General features: G+C 37.4%; 1 protein-coding gene across 2 annotated transcripts in view; it reads left to right on the forward strand.

Annotated features, from left to right (window-relative positions):
- LOC121318428 (WD repeat-containing protein 70) overlaps window positions 1-18,268 on the forward strand; it is a 128,446-nt gene that overhangs the window by 108,597 nt on the left and 1,581 nt on the right. For both annotated transcript variants that reach the window (XM_041255107.1, XM_041255097.1), the window contains exons 14-17: window positions 617-717; window positions 1,031-1,110; window positions 4,709-4,825; window positions 6,754-6,916. In XM_041255107.1, coding sequence (XP_041111041.1) covers window positions 617-717; window positions 1,031-1,110; window positions 4,709-4,825; window positions 6,754-6,916 — 461 coding nt within the window. The remainder of the gene's footprint in view (window positions 1-616; window positions 718-1,030; window positions 1,111-4,708; window positions 4,826-6,753; window positions 6,917-18,268) is intronic.

Below are 18,268 nucleotides of genomic sequence, written 5' to 3' on the forward strand. Positions count from 1 at the left end.
TGGAAATGGGTGCAGGAGTGATGCAATGCAGTCATGAAACAGACAGAGCCTTATAATATAATCTGTCTTTTATTTTTGTATTCAGGTCTGGTGACCAGTAACAATAATAATAAACAATAATAATAAACCACACGTATCCGTCCCACAATAATACATACACGCTCACCAGTCCTGGGCGAGTGCAGTAGTGCTTGTGGTGGGTGTTACAGTTTATTTTTGTGATAGTAGTGCAATGCTCCAGAATTGTGTTAGCTGTCTAGTGTAGTGTTACAAACAAGACGATTGCACACACAGACAAACAAACAAAAAACAATACTGTTTCACGGTTTTTATGGGGTCTCTTGCAGTCCTTTTATCCAAACAAACCAATGCGAAGGAACAGATTACGATTCTCTGCCACGTTGTTTCCCTTTCGGGTCAATGCGTTATTGTAACAGAGTCTCTCCCCCTTCCTGGCTGGCCAACTTCCCTTGAACCCTGGGAAATAACTGTCAGGCCAGCTCTGTTCTCTCTGCTTAGTGCCCCCACAGGTCGGGAGGGAGATTTACAACCAATAATTATTGATGTGGACATGAAAAATTACTTATTGCTGGTGGGTTTGTTTTTCCCTTTATAGAGTGTTGTCCGCTGTTTGTGGCACCCAAAACTAAACCAAATCATGGTTGGGACTGGGAATGGACTGGCCAAAGTATACTATGACCCTATCAAGAGTCAAAGGTAAAGACTAATATTTGATTTTTTTTAAAAATATTATAATTGTGACTCTATCCAGTCACTTCTCTTCCATCATCTAAGGTAATAGCAGCCAGAAGCTGTTCAACTGATTTATTTATTTATGTCTTTATTTCTTTGTTTTATTTTAATGCTGGTTCACTAATCTTTTCATGCAAGACCCGGTAATGCCGGTAAATCTCCCCTTTTTAACACCTGACCTAGATTTCTCTTGCAAACAGGTTCAATCCCAACTCCCTTAGAAACCTGCTGTATGAAATTAGAAGACAGATTTTATTTTCTAACTTTTTTTCCACAGAGGAGCGAAGTTGTGTGTTGTGAAGAGTCAGCGGAAAGAAAAGCAGGCAGAGACTCTCACGCAGGATTACATCATAACACGTAAGCATTTGTGTCAACATAGCCTCCACTTTCATCCCGCCTTCACCATTTCGATGTAAAATTGCAGTTGTTTCAGGGATATGTATATATGATTTACATTTTCCTTTTATGTATAATTTCTTTATGGGCCATGCTTACCGTCTATTTCAGCAAAATGTGTCCTGAAAAGACACTTTAAAACTGTGGGGAAGCATATTAGAGTTGCACTGGCTTGAGTCCACATTACTTCACCAGTGCGCTTCAATGAACAGTGCAACACTAATTCCCCACCTCACTTTCCCATCATCTTGAGGGGTCTTTAAAAGAACAATGTTGCTGCAGTTGTTTGTAATGATCTGAGCAAAAACAATTAATAGAGAATCATACCGAGCATTATTATAAACAAATGAATATTGGGAAATGTTGATGATATGAAGCATGATATAATGTTAATTTCCACAAAGCTCCATTTTTTTTTTTTTTTTTTAAATATCTTGATTTACAGGTTGGGTGTTTGTTGGTCAGATGTGTGCTAGTGAGGCGACTCAAACACAATCCTACTCCTAGTTCTAAGCAAGAAACCACTAAGCCCTTTTTACGATCCCTTACATAACTGGACTTTCACTTGTACAGCATTATCCACAATGGCTAAATTAGGTGGCAATTAGTGCCACTAGTGAGGTTTTTTTTTTTTTTAATTGGATTTTGTACACTAGCACTGAGCTATCTTTAATCCCTGAAAGGCTTGAGATGGAAATGATTGGCTACGATGACCTCAGTCAAATTCAATCCAATACGTATGACTGTAAAGGCAGGTGCCTTTCCAAGTGCCACTGCTCAGTTCTGTAAACTATTTATCTTAGTTGAATGATAATGCCATGAAAGCCTGCTTACCGCATTGTGTTGCTTTTTTTGGTCTTGGAAGCATACAGCTGTCTGTTTAATCATGCAGAATGGTCAGTCTTTCATATCATTATGCTGAGTGTCCTTCTTTTGTTCAATTTTTCCTATAAATAGTAATCTCCTAGTTTTTATTTTGACATTTAAAAGACAAACATTGATTGCTCTCTGATCTCATACCCCTTTTGGTTTTATAGCAGAAAAGTATAGCGATTTGGCTTTATTTTCCTGTGTGCTATAATGATAAGACATGACTAATTAGGTTTATTAAGGTCAGCATATGAACATATAATCACACACCTGTTTCATATTTTACATTTAAACCTAAACTACTTATTTTTGTCCTATTTCATGTACATTTAGGGGAATTGTCTACACAGGCAAATAAGGGAAAGTGGAAAAACCAGCACATTGACAAGCCCTGTATACTGAAAGACACAGCTTAATGATATAACGGTATATGAGATCTGTTAATTCTAGTATTTATATTTTAAATTAAGAAAGGCTTTAGCATTCAGTTTATCCAAAAACACTGCATTGCTCTTGTCCTCACAATGGAAATTGTGTGTGTACTAGAAAATAGAATGATTGCAAAAATTCTGTTTCCAGTAACCTTTTTATTTAATGTACTATATAAGTGGCTTATTGACAGTTCCTAACAAACACCATCTAGTGCTGCTCCTGTAAACAATTAGCGGTGTAAAAGCAACAAGCCGTCTGTGTGGAAAATTAATTGCAGCATTGTCACTCTGTGATACAAGTAAGAATCTGATTGTGTCTATTGATTCAGTGCCCCAGCAGATTTTAAATTGACCTCATACTGTAGGTTTGTCAGATGTACCAATGGCTTATTTATTTCCTATCACATTACTGTTTAAAGCCGCAATGGCTGCAGAGTGTTTGATGTTAAACCCTTTTGACAAACCTGTGAAGTGTGGTTTTCTATCACAGCTGTGCTTTTAGCACTTAACCTATCACTGCTTTTTGCACCACACATCCCACTACAATACTGTCCCTCATTCACTGTGTTAGGAACTGAAGGGTCTTAAATTTACCACGTTCAGAGAAATGTGCTGCCAGGGACTGCCGTAATTCATCTAGTGTAGCCATGTACTAATGCCTTAAATGCTCACAAATTGTGACCAATCTGTCATTGTATGTACCCGCCCACCCCAAATACTGCTACAAAAAAAGGTGAAATGACAGCTGCTTATGCAATAGTCATTTACATTGTTTTTGCCAAAGCGTCTCAAGGCACTGTACAACAGTAAAACTGAAAAGGTACAAAGTAAACAGCAGTTTTGAAATGTGGTCTGATTTATGTCTGCAACCTAATTTGTATAAGATGTAGGACACTAGGTAGAATGGGCTGGGTATGAAATAATACAGACCTTAGACTGTAGTAACCTACTATGTTTCGCATTCAGCTATGTTTGTGGATTGGTCAGTACGTTTTTCATCATTCCGACTATGGGTTGTTTTATATTGCTAAGGCATGCACTTAAGTTTCATCTTGTTGTATGCAAAACTATTCTTTGTTTTTAGTTTGTCTTCATCCATGCTCTCAAGAGGTTGCATAGAAATGTTTCTCCAAAATTATCCATTGTATGGTGATTAAAACTATGGGACTGTATTATTGAATCCCAGCCAGTCATTGATTGGGAGCTTGTTACCTATTTTCAATGAGCTTGAGTTCCACCTGCCTTTGAAACTGGGTAGAAGCACAATGCCTTTGGAACCCCCGTCTGGGTATTGCAGATCTCTAACTCAATTCTGGTGGTGTTCATCCTTGCACAAAATGAAGCTCCGCTGCAGACTGATTAGTTTCTTGGCTCACTGTTGGATGTGGTTCTGAGAGCAGGGTGCCCTGAACAAGCTTTTAAAGGAAGACAATTCAGATGTCAAAAAACCTGATGATCATGCAGTTTCAATCACTGTTGCTGTAGAGTCCTTTTTCGGCAATAAGAATGTGCTTGCTTTAACATCTCTAATGTTGGAGGTTAAAAAAAGAGAAAAGTAGGTTTCCATAATATAGTATAGCAAGAACGAAGCTGTGTCAAGTTTAATTGGAGCATTTATATTCCATCAATCCAGAAAGTGGTTGACATGTCTAACAGGTTTAACAGTGCAGTGAGTTAAGATATATAAGCCTCTCTTTTCTGGTGAATTCTTAAAATCGGCCATGTTTGATGGCAATCTTCAGTCTTTCCTAGGTGCCGTCACCTTCTTTTTTGGACTTTCTAAACTTGCAGCATCTAAATTGGTGGAGTAAATCAAACATCTGTTTTGCCACGTCCTATATTTCATATACCTTTGACAAGCTGTTTGCCCCCTAATGCATGCTGTAGCTTAAACTAAAACTTCTTATTAAATCTGTTACAGCAACAGAACTTGTAAATTGGGGATATGGACAAAAATGACACTGTGAATGCCCTTTTACCTTTTAAAATTGTACTGCCTTTGATATAGCTATGTTCTTAGCATACACACATGGGATAAATAAAACCTACAGTCTTCGTATCAGGAAATCATTATTTAATTGAGGCTTATTTGTAGATTATAACTTATTTTTAAACAAAATTTATTTTTTTTAATTTTTTTTAGGGGGATTTGTTTTATATATAAAGATGCAAAAATAGCCTATGGAAGGGGTCTTAATTCAAAGGCTGCTCGTTCAGCTTTTTTGTATGCTCATTTTTAAGGTGCTTTTGTATTCCAGCTCATGCACTACCAATGTTCCGAGAGGCTCGGCAGCGCAGCACAAGGAAACAGCTGGAAAAGGACAGACTGGACCCAATGAAATCCCATAAACCTGAACCTCCAGTCTCAGGGCCAGGTAACTGCTCTTTACCATGTGAAATACCATGTGTAAGTGTTTGCTGTATTTTCAGGTAATGGAGGGGGGGGATACATCTGCAAATATCGATGGTATATACCAGGAGTACTCAATAGGTTGACTCTGGTCCAAATCCGGATCGCAACTACATTTTGCCCAGATATGCCAATCTATGTTTTTACTTGCATTTACATTGGAAATGCTGTGAATTGTTTAGACAACATAGTTCTTGTGAGAGTGTTGTACGCGAGGGTACGGTAGGTGTCGCTGTGATAGTAAGTAGCAGATACTCTGTGCGAGCTATGAATGAAACAAAATATACAAGAATTCAACAGAATTAGCAGCTGAAATGAAGTGAAGGCTGCTTTGGTCTGTTTTGTAAGTGTTAACATATCCCTTCTCTATGGCTAATAAAACAATTAGTTGTTTTTTTGAAAATACACAATTTAGATACAATTTTCATACCTCATGGTACAAGTTCAGAGTCGCACTGCACAAAGACCAAGAAAACAGTGACAAGTATCAGTGCTATACCATTTTTGTTAAAGGGTACATAGGACCTTTTTATTTTATTGTGTTACACGTTCCCTTGTGTTGCTACAACTGTTTACGTAAGGTGTGTGTATTGTTTTAATTTTTAATGTTTTATACATTTTGACCACTTTTTTAAAACTTTTTTAAATTGCATTCCCTGCCTCAAGATGGCTTCACATGTACCCACATGGACCTCTCAGAACTGCATTTCCTATTTTTAGCTTTTTTTTTTTACCGTGCGTGTTTTTTTCCTATTAATTTCAATTATGAGGTACTCTCCAGCGCAGAACTTCAATCACCACAATGCCCTGTGTAGTATATTTTGTGTTTTTCAAAACGTTTAGCTTTTTTTTTCTGGTGCCAGAGCCAAATAAGGTAGGTTTATGTAAGAGATTATGTTTGACTATAATGCTCTTATCTCCTAGAGTTAATTAAGATATCCTTATATTAATGATATAGCTTTAAACCACAAATTATTTTTAGAAGTCATGTTTCTCATACAATAAAGTGTTGGTTGGGGCTAATCTCTTTACCCACTTTGTGGCGAAAGAGCTTTTTCAGTTCAAGAGTCTTAAATTACATGTCATTATGAACTTTCATTTTTATAATGCAAGACTTATCTAAGTAAATGTTGTAGTTGTTCAGTTTTTAATTTAATTTTTCGGTGCATATTTTTTTTAGCTATTTTCGAGTTTTATGTAAATGTTTGGTTTTTTTTCGGCGGGGTTTCGCTTTTTATTTACAATATAAAATGATTGTTTTCGGTTACAATCCAAAATGCTTGGCTTTTTTTCTGCCAAAATATGTATAGAAACATGACTGTACTTGCAGAGTACTTGTATCTTTTTTCCTTTGCTGTCTTCCATAACAAAATCCTTATGGTCACGGGCACATTCTTCTGGAGTTTTTGTGTATAGGCATTTTTTTTACATTTCGCCACAATTTGCAATTCTGTTTTAAATTCTCTGTATTTTAACTATAATACAGCTTTATATCCTGCGAACAAGCCTCCATTCCTAATTGTAATCATGTTTTAAATCTCACAAGTGGAGTCTGCAATAGAAATGTGGGGATTTACTGTCACCCTGTAGTTGGGGTGAGTTTAAAGTACTCAGAATGAATCAATGATAGATACAATTCAGGAAGGAGGGATGCAGTGGGAAAGGTAGTTTGTTTTTGTGTTTTTTGTTAATGAGAAAGGGGTGAAGTCAAAGTGAATAACCATTTCAGGTGTTTATTGGCTATATACTGATTTCATTTTTTTTGTATCAGGGTTTTTTTTTTTTTTTTTAATTGTTTATTGGTTAAAACCGAAAAATGAGAAGCCATAGTTATAAGCTAAACAGCAGGGGATCAGATGTTCAATTCTTTGTGATAACTTTCTCTACAAACAGGTCGTGGTGGGCGTGTGGCAATGCATGGTGGCACTTTGTCCTCATTTATTGTGAAGAACATAGCCCTGGATAAAACCGATGACAGCAACCCCCGAGAGGCTATACTGCGCCATGCAAAGGAAGCCTCCGAGAACCCATACTGGGTTGCACCAGCATATACCAGGTAAACTTGGGCCTTTGATAAAACAATAAGCTGAGGGCTGGCTGAGTGTACAAGCAAATAACTGACCCCCAAATGCATTAACACACATTAATAGTGCATTTAGTTTTTTTTTTTTTTTTTAAACAAGATATGAATTGTGTGGATAGTGGAATCTTTGACTGAGCTGAAAGTAAAACGTTGTATTGGACACTGTTTTTTAAAAGGTACTGGAGACCAGGGAAGTGAAAATGTGTGTATTTCAACTGCACCGACAGTGACGGTTTTGTGTATTAGTTTTTTTTCCAAAAAACAGCTAATAGTATCTAGGTAAGATCTCTCTATTTTTGTTATTTTGAAATCATATTCTACTCACAACCTTTTGAAAGTTTCATTTTGAGTGAGTCTAAGCTGAGTGGCGGTTTAAAAGGTGTAACCCTTTATATATATATATATATATATAAAATTTATATATATATATATATTTATATTCGTTGGATAAGTAGTAGTTTTTATATATATATATATATATAAAATTTCATATTCGTTGGAATCCAATAGTAGTAACTGGGGCAGTCAATTCCACTGGTGTATACTACAAAATATCCACTGGATTGGTTGGATGGATTTCTTAAACAAGCCGGGCAAAAGAAGACCATGGGTGGTCCATGGGTTTGGCAAAAAATGTACCGACATTTCAAAATATAAAATATGTTGTTTTAAAATGGCATATGTTTTAACAGTGGTTGATACAACACACACACTCACGTGCTTGTTGTTTTTTACTTAATTCGAATACTAACTTATGCCATACCCCCTTTGGGTATTAGACCTTTTTTTGGAGCCTGGGGACTTTTTTTTTTTTTAAACAATGATACAAGTAAACAATTCTAATATTTGCTTATGTGAACCTTTTCTGAATTTTCTTATTTAAAGATCAATACTGTCTGTTTACTGTCTATCAGATTATCCTGCAAAATATGAAGGTAATAGCTCGGCACCTTTGACACAGAGGTAACCCAGTAAGATCTTGGTCCATTAACCTCATTGTTTGTTTCTCAGGTTACATCCCTGACACCTGCAATGTAATAGTCATGAAAGTTTAAAGAGTCGTGCTAGTTCAGAAGCTTGGCTGCAGTTTACAGTGGATGGATACAGTTACAGTTTCTTGTTTTAAAGCTGTAGCTGAAAGGGGGAAAAGCTGGCAGCCAAATGTAAGGAGGGAAGGAAGGGAGGGTTATTGGTTTCCTTGTCAGAGAGGGCTTTGTGTGCGAGGGAGACTAAATCTTAGCCAACATCGTGTCGGCTTGACGGTAATTGACAACCACATTAATAGTACTGTAATGAAAGTCAGGGTTGGAGAAAAGACGCTAGACAATAATAAAATGGTTCTTAATTTTTAGCAGTCAAGACTTCTAAATAATATCTGGTTACTTTTGCCAAACTCTAAGTGCTGGTAATTCTGTCAGTATACACTGTCAACCATATTGGATTTGTCTTTTCAGCGAACAGATTCCCCAGTGTGGCCCCAGCTGTTTTACGTGACCTCTATCACAGCTCATGGCCACTTGAACTAGAACGTGACCTCCAGTTCCATTCAAGCCTAGGGACAAAACATCTCACTAAAGACTTTCTGTAGTTAGGTATAAGGTATTAAAAAAAAAAAAAAAAAAATACATTTACTTCTAGTCTGTCACACCCATTTGCATTGTTTAGTTTAGTTTTTTAAATTTTTTATTGAAGCCTTTTTTTTAAGAGATTATATATATTTTTGGAATTATATAAATTGAGCATTTTTGGAATTATTTAAATTGAGAGGAACGGTAGTTCCTCGCGCCAAGTTGTCAGCGAAGCATGAGAACTGCAAGACTGTCTATACAGCAAGGATAGTTTACATGTTTTCAGGGTATTGCCACAGCAAAAGTAAATCAGCCAAAAGCACCATTTCACTCTTAATTTGTAGTTCCCAACACTCTTAGGTGAAATGCAGAAAAAAAGTCAATACCTGCGTGACAGGGTAGCCGGGCAGTGATGTCAGGCCAGAAACAGGAACTTCACAGACAGGTAGTACTGGGGTGAAAATGTACACTGCATCACCATTTTTATTCAACACAAAAATAAATAAAAAGATTGCACAAAAACACTGCCCACAGAGCAAAATATAAGTTTAAACAAAACTAATCTGAAACACAATAAATACACAACAAAACCCAGGTTAGGCTGGGCAGTCGCCTTCACTGATCCTGTAGTTTATGTCTTTCTTACTCTTGTTTTGTTTCTTTCCCGTCTCACTCTTGCTGTCACTCCAAAACACTCCACTCGTGAACACATCCACCTTAAAACAGGGAAAACTGCAGGGTTTTATACTGGTGACCATCTCACGATTAGTAACAAATTAATCAATGAATTAACTAAGGAGATGGCCACCTTCTGCAGGGAGTTTTGTGGGATGGGGCTTCCCCATCCCTGCTGCCAAACAATAGACAAACAAACAGAACGGCGTGCTTTTAAATAAACACAAAATACATTCAACTCATACAGTAAGCCATTACTTTTAAATACACACACAAAACAATACATTAAATCACCCGTACTTAATAAACATACACAATACTGTCCTCTTTTTAAAAATACAGTACACAGTATGAATTTGAAATCATAATACAGTAAGATGCAACACTTTTAATCAGCAGGGCTTTCCCCTGCCTCCTCTCATATGTGCAGGGCTCTCTCCTACTGCCCTGCCACAACCTGTCATACAGCAAGAGAAATAAGTAGCCAAAGTAAGGTAAAAATGACCTCCTTTTTCTCCCAACGTACTTTTTTGCAGACCCCAGGCACTTTTATCCACGCATATGTATATTATAGGACATCAAAGTTTAATTACAACTAACTTGTTTTGTCAACAATTTGGAAATATACTGTGGAACGCATTTATTTTGATGTCTGTATCATTTATATTAAATGATTTATTGATATTTTAAAATTGACGAGTTGCACACATTGCAGAAAAAACAAACAAAAAAACAAAAACTTTTTGATGCCACAGGGAGTTAAGATAATATCCTTAACGAATAGAAAGAAGACATGAGTTGAATTGACAACAGAACTGGCAGAAGACACAGGTGTTGTTGTCCATCCATCAACAATCCAAAGCACCTTTGACCCTTGTTCCATAGTCCAATTTCTGTGTTCTTGTGCATATTTTAACCTTTTAGTCTTGTTCCCCTTTCTTAAGGTATTCTTACTGCAACACATCCTTTAAGTCCTGATTTCAAGAGTGACCTTCGTTGATGGACAACGAAACCTGTGCCTTCTGCCAGTTCTGTTGTCATTTCAATGCTTTTCTTCTTTCTATTCCTTATGGATATTATCTTCAAGTATTGCTCATCCTTGTTAGACAGTTTTTTGGGTCTTCCAGTCCTGGGTTTGTCAATTACAGGTGATGTTTCTCTGTACTTATTGATTATGCTTTGGATACCGCACCTTGAAAAGTTTTTTTTACTCAATGTTTTTCCTTCTTTATGCAAGTCAATGTTGTTATAATAGTAGAAAACACTAGTGGAGGATTTGAGTAAATTGTTGGTGCTCATAATGCATCACAGTAGAAAAATACAACATGTCTAAGACTTTTGCACAGCAGTGTGTGTATATTTTATGGACCGTTGCTGTAATGCCCGGGCAGTTTGCGAAGTGCCCAACTGCAGCGGGCAGATGCCGAATTAGCTTTGAATTTCATGTCATTTTGACATCTGCCCGGGCAGTTAGTCAACTGCCTACAGCCACCTGGGCTGATGGCAAAGAAAGACTTTTAACTTGACGAAGAAAGACTTTTTAACAGATACAGTGTAATACAAGTAGAGAGTGAATTACCTTTGTTGCCTTTAAGCACAAAACGCACCGCCACCAAGCCACCCGTTGCAATTGTTATTTAAATAACTTAAATACTTTCTGACAATGCTAATTTAGAGCAACGGAACTAAACAAAATATCAATGCACAGTTTATTTTCATCATGTGTTAGAGTAAAAATATTTTATTCTTATTGCAGTAATACAATACAGATTTCTGAGAGATCATTCAAGAGCAGCAAGAGACTAATAATCACAGTTAAGTTTAAACGTGTAAAAGCCACACAGTTAAATATAATTACCTGAAACTCAGGAAGAACGCAGCCAAAACTAATTTATCATAGCATTATGAATTAATATTTAGAAATATGACAGTTTGACTCAGAAGAAAATTTTTCTTATAAAAAGTTTAGTTTTCATTCTGTAGTAAATTTGTCAAAAATATTAAAACAATTACACTGTGTAACAATTTTTCCTGGGTAGTAAGTGTTATTTCCTAATTGCTTATGCCTCAAAAGTATAGAAAATGGCTATTATTCCCCACAGACTTTGCTTTTGTGACCAGGACAGTGATATTTTGAAATTTACCTATTTTCCAGAACATTCCAGATAGATTCAGTGCTGAGTAAACTTGGAGTAACTTCTAGAACTTTCCAGTAATATAACTAGTAGTATAAATACAGGGGCCTTAAGCCCACCAGTTCAGTTTAGTTCCAGCTGCCTAAGTGAATACGTATCTGCATTTTTTTGAGATGGGATCAAGAGGCTGCAAGCATCCGGCAGACACATTTTGCTATGTCTGCGGCCAATTTATCAAGACAAGAGCGAAAAAGTACTCCATGGAATCATCTGCTAAGATGTGTGAGGCCTACAAGGCATATTTCGGCAAACCCCTGGGCACCTCATTTCACCTGCGAGCACTGCAAAAAAAACTCTGGAAGGTAAGATGGACAATTGTTGCTCGGAATTTTACGTTATAAAATTTGTTAAAATTTTTAAAATTGTAAAAGTTTTTAATTTTAAAATGTTTTACAATTTTCAGTGTTATTGAAAAAATATATCATATATGAAAAATGTTGCGAGAATCTCTTACATGTTAGTCATGGGTGAAATAAATGTATTTTTGTAGGATGGTACAGAGGGGAAAAGAGAGCCATGAAGTTCGCTATCCCAAGAATTTGGCGGGAACCCACTGACCACTCAAGCAACTTCTACTTCTGCATGATGGACCCTTCCAAACGTCGGACTGGCAAGAATGCACCTGCTATCACGTATCCGGGCCTTCCTTCATCCATCGCCCAGGTGCCACACTGCCATGAGCTCCCCGTACCCACTCCTCCGGAGAGAGAGCAGCCGTCTTTAGAAGAGAGAAGCAGGTCAGAGAGCGAGGAAGACATTGTAGATCCAGATGACAATTTCAGAGGTGGAGTGGAGGAGAGAAACCCATACTACCCCAACCAAAAAGACCTCAACGACTTGATTAGAGATCTTGGCCTCACCAAGTCCAGTGCCGAGCTTTTGACGTCTAGGCTCAAGCAGTGGAACTTGTTGGATGAAAGTGTGCAAGTCACAGATCAGAGGAAGCGTCACCAACCTTTTTGCAGCTTCTTCACCCGTCAAGATGGGCTCTGCTTCTACCACAATGTGACCAGTCTGTTTGAGGCAGTCGGAATCGCCTGTAACCAGAATGAGTGGCACCTCTTCATTGACAGCTCATCCAGGAGTACTTGGTAACAAGTACCCGTCTCTTCCCCTGGCTCACTCGGTGCACCTCAAAGAGGATTACAACAGCATCAAGACCTTGCTGGACGCCTTGAAGTATGATGAGTACGGCTGGGAGGTCATAGGAGACTTCAAAATGGTGGCATTCCTGATGGGTCTCCAAGGCGGTTTTACCAAGTTTCCCTGCTATCTTTGCCTTTGGGACAGCAGGGACACCAAGGCGCACTACCACAGGCGGGACTGGCCACAGCGGACCGAGTTCTCTGTGGGGAGGAACAAAGTCAAGTGGGAGCCACTGATGGACCTCCGGAAGGTGCTGATGCCACCACTGCACATCAAATTGGGCCTTATGAAACAATTTGTCAGAGCTCTAGATAAGGAGTCGGCAGCCTTCAAGTACCTTCAAGACTTCTTCCCTAAGCTGTCTGAGGCAAAGGTCAAAGCCGGTGTCTTCGTCAGACCACAGAAAGAAGATCCTGGAGTGCAGTGAATTCCCCAAGAAGCTCACTAGTAAGGAGAAAGCGGCTTGGAACAGCTTTGTCGCAGTGGTTCGGGGCTTCCTGGGCAATCACAAGGCCGAAGACTATGTGAAGCTGGTTGAGACTCTGGTGAAGAACTACGGCACAATGGGCTGTAGGATGTCCCTCAAAGTCCATATCCTTGATGCTCATCTTGATAAATTCAAGGAAAACATAGGAGCGTACTCGGAGGAGCAAGGTGAGTGCTTCCACCAGGATATACTGGACTTTGAACGCCGCTACCAAGGACAGTATAACGAGAACATGATGGGAGACTACATTTGGGGGCTGATTCGTGAAAGTGATTTACAGTATAATCGTAAATCTCAAAAAACTACTCGCTTCTAAATCTTTTGTAGTCATTTTTGTATTACTTTAGTATAAATACATGTTAATTTGGATTCATATGTTGTTTTTTTCTGACTTTTTGTGAACAAAGACACAAACTCGCCCATTTTCTCATTGGAAATAGGTAAATTTCAAAATATCACTGTCCTGGTCACAAAAGCAAAGTTTGTGGGGAATAATAGCCATTTTCTATACTTTTGAGGCATAAGCAATTAGGAAATAACACTTACTACCCAGGAACAAAAATTGTGTTACATAGTGTTATTATTTCATGTCTAACATTAGTTGACATTTTACTCAGCATTTCATTAAAATAAATAAATCAAAATAAATATAAAGGATTCCGTCAGTCTAATGATTAAATAAAGTTATTCGACTGACAAACTATTATTGAGAACTGCAGTAGATACCTAGAGGATGAACATTGCTGTGTTACTTTCCATTAGCCTTTCATTTGTTACAACAGGGCGCACTAAAGTTTTTCTTCTCCATCAGCCTGGGTGGCTGTGGGCAGTTGACGAAATGACATAAAATTCAAAGCTAATTTGGCATCAGCCTGCTGCAGCTGGGCACTTTTCCAACTGCCCGGGCATTACGGCAACTGCTCGATTTTGGCAACGGTCCATAATATACTGTATATACTGTATTACTTCAATTTGGCACCACCCTCTAATTAAAGACACCCTCGTATTGACGCTGCAGTCATATATCAGCTTTATAATAGAGTCCGCCCTCGAATAAACGCCGCTATCAATAAAGAAACATTAAGGAATTTTTTTCTCCCCCTACTAAAAAAAAAACACACAGTAAACAAATAAACGCGCAGCACTGACTATGTACATGTAACGCCCCCGAAGAGACGGGAGCCTCAATCTAGAAACTAATGTACACACACATAGTAAGCACATTTTATTTTCTGGTAGTACAGTTCTGAATGAAAATTGATGATAAACTACGTACAGAACAGCAGTCATTCTGAAGTTCTTATAGGTGGTTTTGTTGTTTTGTTTTTGGTTTGTTTTTGGTAATTCCCGTACTCAATCACGTACACACATACACACACACACACACACACACACACATATATATATATATATAAAAATAACCATAACTCCATACAGGTATACTAAACATAGTAGATTAGTGTTTCAGCTAATGCCTTTGTGAGTTCAGCTGCTGTGTGGCCATTTCTTTCAAATATTGGAGTAGGTATTTAGGTGTAAAGGTGAAATATTTGATAGAAGGTATGCTATTTAATTTGTATTATAGCAGATAAGGAGTTAGCTTTATGAGAATATTATCCATGCGTATTATTCTGTTTCATATAGTCTTTTTCACATGTCTTTTTTTAAAGGCTTCTTTTCAGGGTCTTTTGATGCATGAACGCTTGAAGAAGAAAGCATGTAGTAACTGTCTTAGTCATTTCAGCCTGATTCAAAAGGGTTAAGGTTCAGAAGCGGTCAGATTGTCAAGCTATTTGGCACAAGTCTTTGAGTTTTCCTTTTTTTTTCGGAAATTGTTGGCACCGCGCCAGTAGACTGTGGTCCACACTCACATTCTTGTGACTTGTCAATACAAAGGATTCCCCCCTCACATTCCCACTCAGGCCTGAAGGCATCTTTATGCTTTGTACATGAATCAGAACAGATGAGTAACAAGCAATTAAATGGAATGTGACCCTTGGATCTTGTGATACAGTAAAGAAAATTGTGAACTTTGAGCAGGCAGTTTAGAATAAAGAAAAAAAAAAAAGTGGGTCGTAATTAAGCTTTGAAGATGTATATTTGTGTTGGTGGAGCTTGTTGTAAAGTTAAAAAAAAAAAAAAACAAGTAAGGTAATTATGTTTTACCAGGTTGACTACATTTGATACAAATGTGTCATTCCAAAGGTGTTAAATAAGCATAGTCTATGTGTGAAAATAGACCAAGGCTTTGAAGAGTTTTTCATTTGAAAAACAAACCACAAAATATTTTAAATGGTACAGAAGGTACAGTTAAACCTGTACAGTCCAGCGTCACTTAGGACCAGAAAGTTGTGCTGGATTAGACAGTGTGTTGGATTACAGAGCTACTTTAAAAAATCTAATACTGTACCTAAAAAAAGGTAACATGAAAGTGTGACTGTTTAAAAAAGAAAAAGATGTATTGTTGTACGTGCATGTGGGATTCAAGTGCTTTCCGCTAGCATTCAGGTTTTCTCTGTGGTGCTTTAAGACGGAGTGTTTCCATTTTAGCATATCTCAAATGATTTGCCTTTTGAATTTTGGGTTTGGTGAACTTTCAGGTTTTTTGATAAGCACACCTTTTCTTTCATCCTAATGTGGGCATTTAGACATTTTATTTGCTGTTCAACAACTGCACAATTGATAGTGTTGTAAAGAGACATGCCAGTATGTACACAACGTCTTGTTTTTGTTTGGTTTAAATACTCATTTTAAAGTTTAAAATTGCACAACTCCATGCCAGATTACATTGTCAGGTTTACATTGATTTTAGGCAGAAGAGACTTAAAAATCATGCTGAATTCAAGAAGACAGATTCTGGATTGTAGAGGGTATCACACCACTCATTTAAATAGGGGTTTGCTCAGGGCCCAAAAATCATGCTGAATTATACAGAATGCCAGTATGTAGAGAGGCTGGATTAGACAGTTTTTACTGTATTACATTACTGAAACTTGCAAACCTTGTATTTGAGAGGGTGATTCTTTCTTGCATGAGAGCTGCTTTACAAAATACTGACATGATTTTTTTTTTTACCACTTGGACAAACAGAATGGATACTGAAGCAGATGAAGACGAGGTAGTACATTATAGACTAGTTAATGTCAAATATGGTCATTAAAATGCTAATGCAGGTTGGTGTGGTTGAAACACAATCCACTCCTCACAGAGGTTTCTTAGTAACTGTAGTAAACAGTTCACATAAGAGACAATTTTGTGTTGTCAATATAATGTAACAGTTTGTGAATTCTAAATAGGAGAAGGTAGCTTAGAGTTTAAGTTAATTGGATCATCTTTCTAGTGTGGTAATAGTATAATTAGTAATACAAATAACATTAGTACTGTACTTCAGAGTAGTGAGAATTATACTTTTAAAGATGAATTGAGGAAGTGGAAACAATTTTTTTTATTGTGTGTGTGCTTTTTTTTATAAGACATTCTGTATGATTAACCTTTATAGTAACCAGTAACTTTATTATTCAGTTTTTATTTTGCAAATTCTTAAAATATGAAATGCACTGTGTTGTGTGTGTACAGTTTGTTTTCATAGTTACATAAACATTAGTGTGGTTCTCCAAGGCTACAGTCAATATGACCTGATACTTCACTTTTCATTTAGTCAGAGCACTTATTTGCCATCATAACAAAAGACTAAGTTTCTACTAAGTTTTTATCTTGGCTTCAGTATGTGTGTGAGAGAGCGAGAGACAGAATGAATCACTGAGGGTGGGTTTAGCAGGTGTTTATGTTTGCTCTGTCATAATCCATAACATCTAAATACTGTGTTGCAGTCTTGTGTTCCAGATTGAGTTTTTTTTTAAATCTATAAATACATCTATAAACAGATCTATTTATACATTTCCAGAAAAAAAAAAACATTTCATGCAGATGCTTGGACTCCAGGTTTAGCTTTGTGTGTGTGAAGGAAACAGAAAGCCCATCTGCAGTGGAACGATCTGTTATTTATTTAATATCATTACATGGATGGAAAAAGAGTTCCAATTGCACATCATAAAGCATACTTATTTTACTGTGAGCTCAAATAATTAAAGCTGTGTTTTTTTCAGTTATCATGCATGTCACAATTTCTGTGAAACATATCCATTGTCATGTAATATGTACTTCCCCGTGTAAATCCCCGTTTCTAAAAGAATAGTGGACATATACGTATTTTTATCACTTAAAATAAGTACAGAAAACGTTTGCTTTATTGCATTTATGAACCTGGCAGCTGGTTTAGTTTCCTTCCGATAAGTGATTAAATGCACTGCATAAAGCTGCACGATTTCTTTAAAATGTCTTCAAATAATTAGAAATGTTGAATAAATTGCATCACATAGTATTCAGACCCCTGACCAATTCTCTCATATTACCGAATTAAAATGGTACATTGAAATTTCGTTCTGTTTGATTTTTTTTTTAAAAACACTTAAACTCAAAATCAATTATTGTAAGGTGACATTGATTTTATGTTGGGAAATATTTTTAAGAAAAATAAAAAAACTGAAATATCTTGCTTGCTTAAGTATTCAACCCCCACACATTAATATTTGGTAGAGCCACCTTTCACTGCAATAACAGCTTTAAGTACAGTGTCGGAGTGATTTTGGCCCATTCTTCTTGGCAGATTTGCTCCAGGTTGTTCAGGTTGGTTGGACGACGCTTGTGGACCACAATTTTCAAATAGTGCCACAGATTCTCAATGGGATTGAGATCAGGACTATGACTGGGCCACTGTAGGACATTCACCTTTTTGTTCTTGAGCCACTCCAATGTTGCTTTGGCCTTGTGCTTGGGATCATTGTCCTGCTGAAAGGTGAATTTCCTCTCAAGCTTCAGTTTTTTAGCGGACTGAAGCAGATTCTCTTGCAGTATTTTCCTATATTTTGCTCCATCCATTCTTCCTTCAATTGTATCAAGTTGCCCAGTCCCTGCTGATGAGAAGCATCCCCACAGCATGATGCTGCCACCACCATACTTGTAGGGATGGTGTGTCTTTAGGCATGGGCAGTGTTAGGTTTGCGCCACACATAGCGCTTTGAGTTTTGGCCAAAAAGCTCTATCTTGGTCTCATCTGACCACAAAACCTTTTCACACATCGCAGCTGGGTCACTCTCATGCTTTCTGGCAAACTCCAGACACGCTTTCAGGTGGTACTTTTTGAGTTACGGCTTCTTTCTTGCCACCCTCCCATACAGGCCAGTGTTATGCAGAG

The sequence above is a fragment of the Polyodon spathula genome, chromosome 1 (assembly GCF_017654505.1).
Source record: "Polyodon spathula isolate WHYD16114869_AA chromosome 1, ASM1765450v1, whole genome shotgun sequence".
NCBI lineage: Eukaryota > Metazoa > Chordata > Actinopteri > Acipenseriformes > Polyodontidae > Polyodon > Polyodon spathula.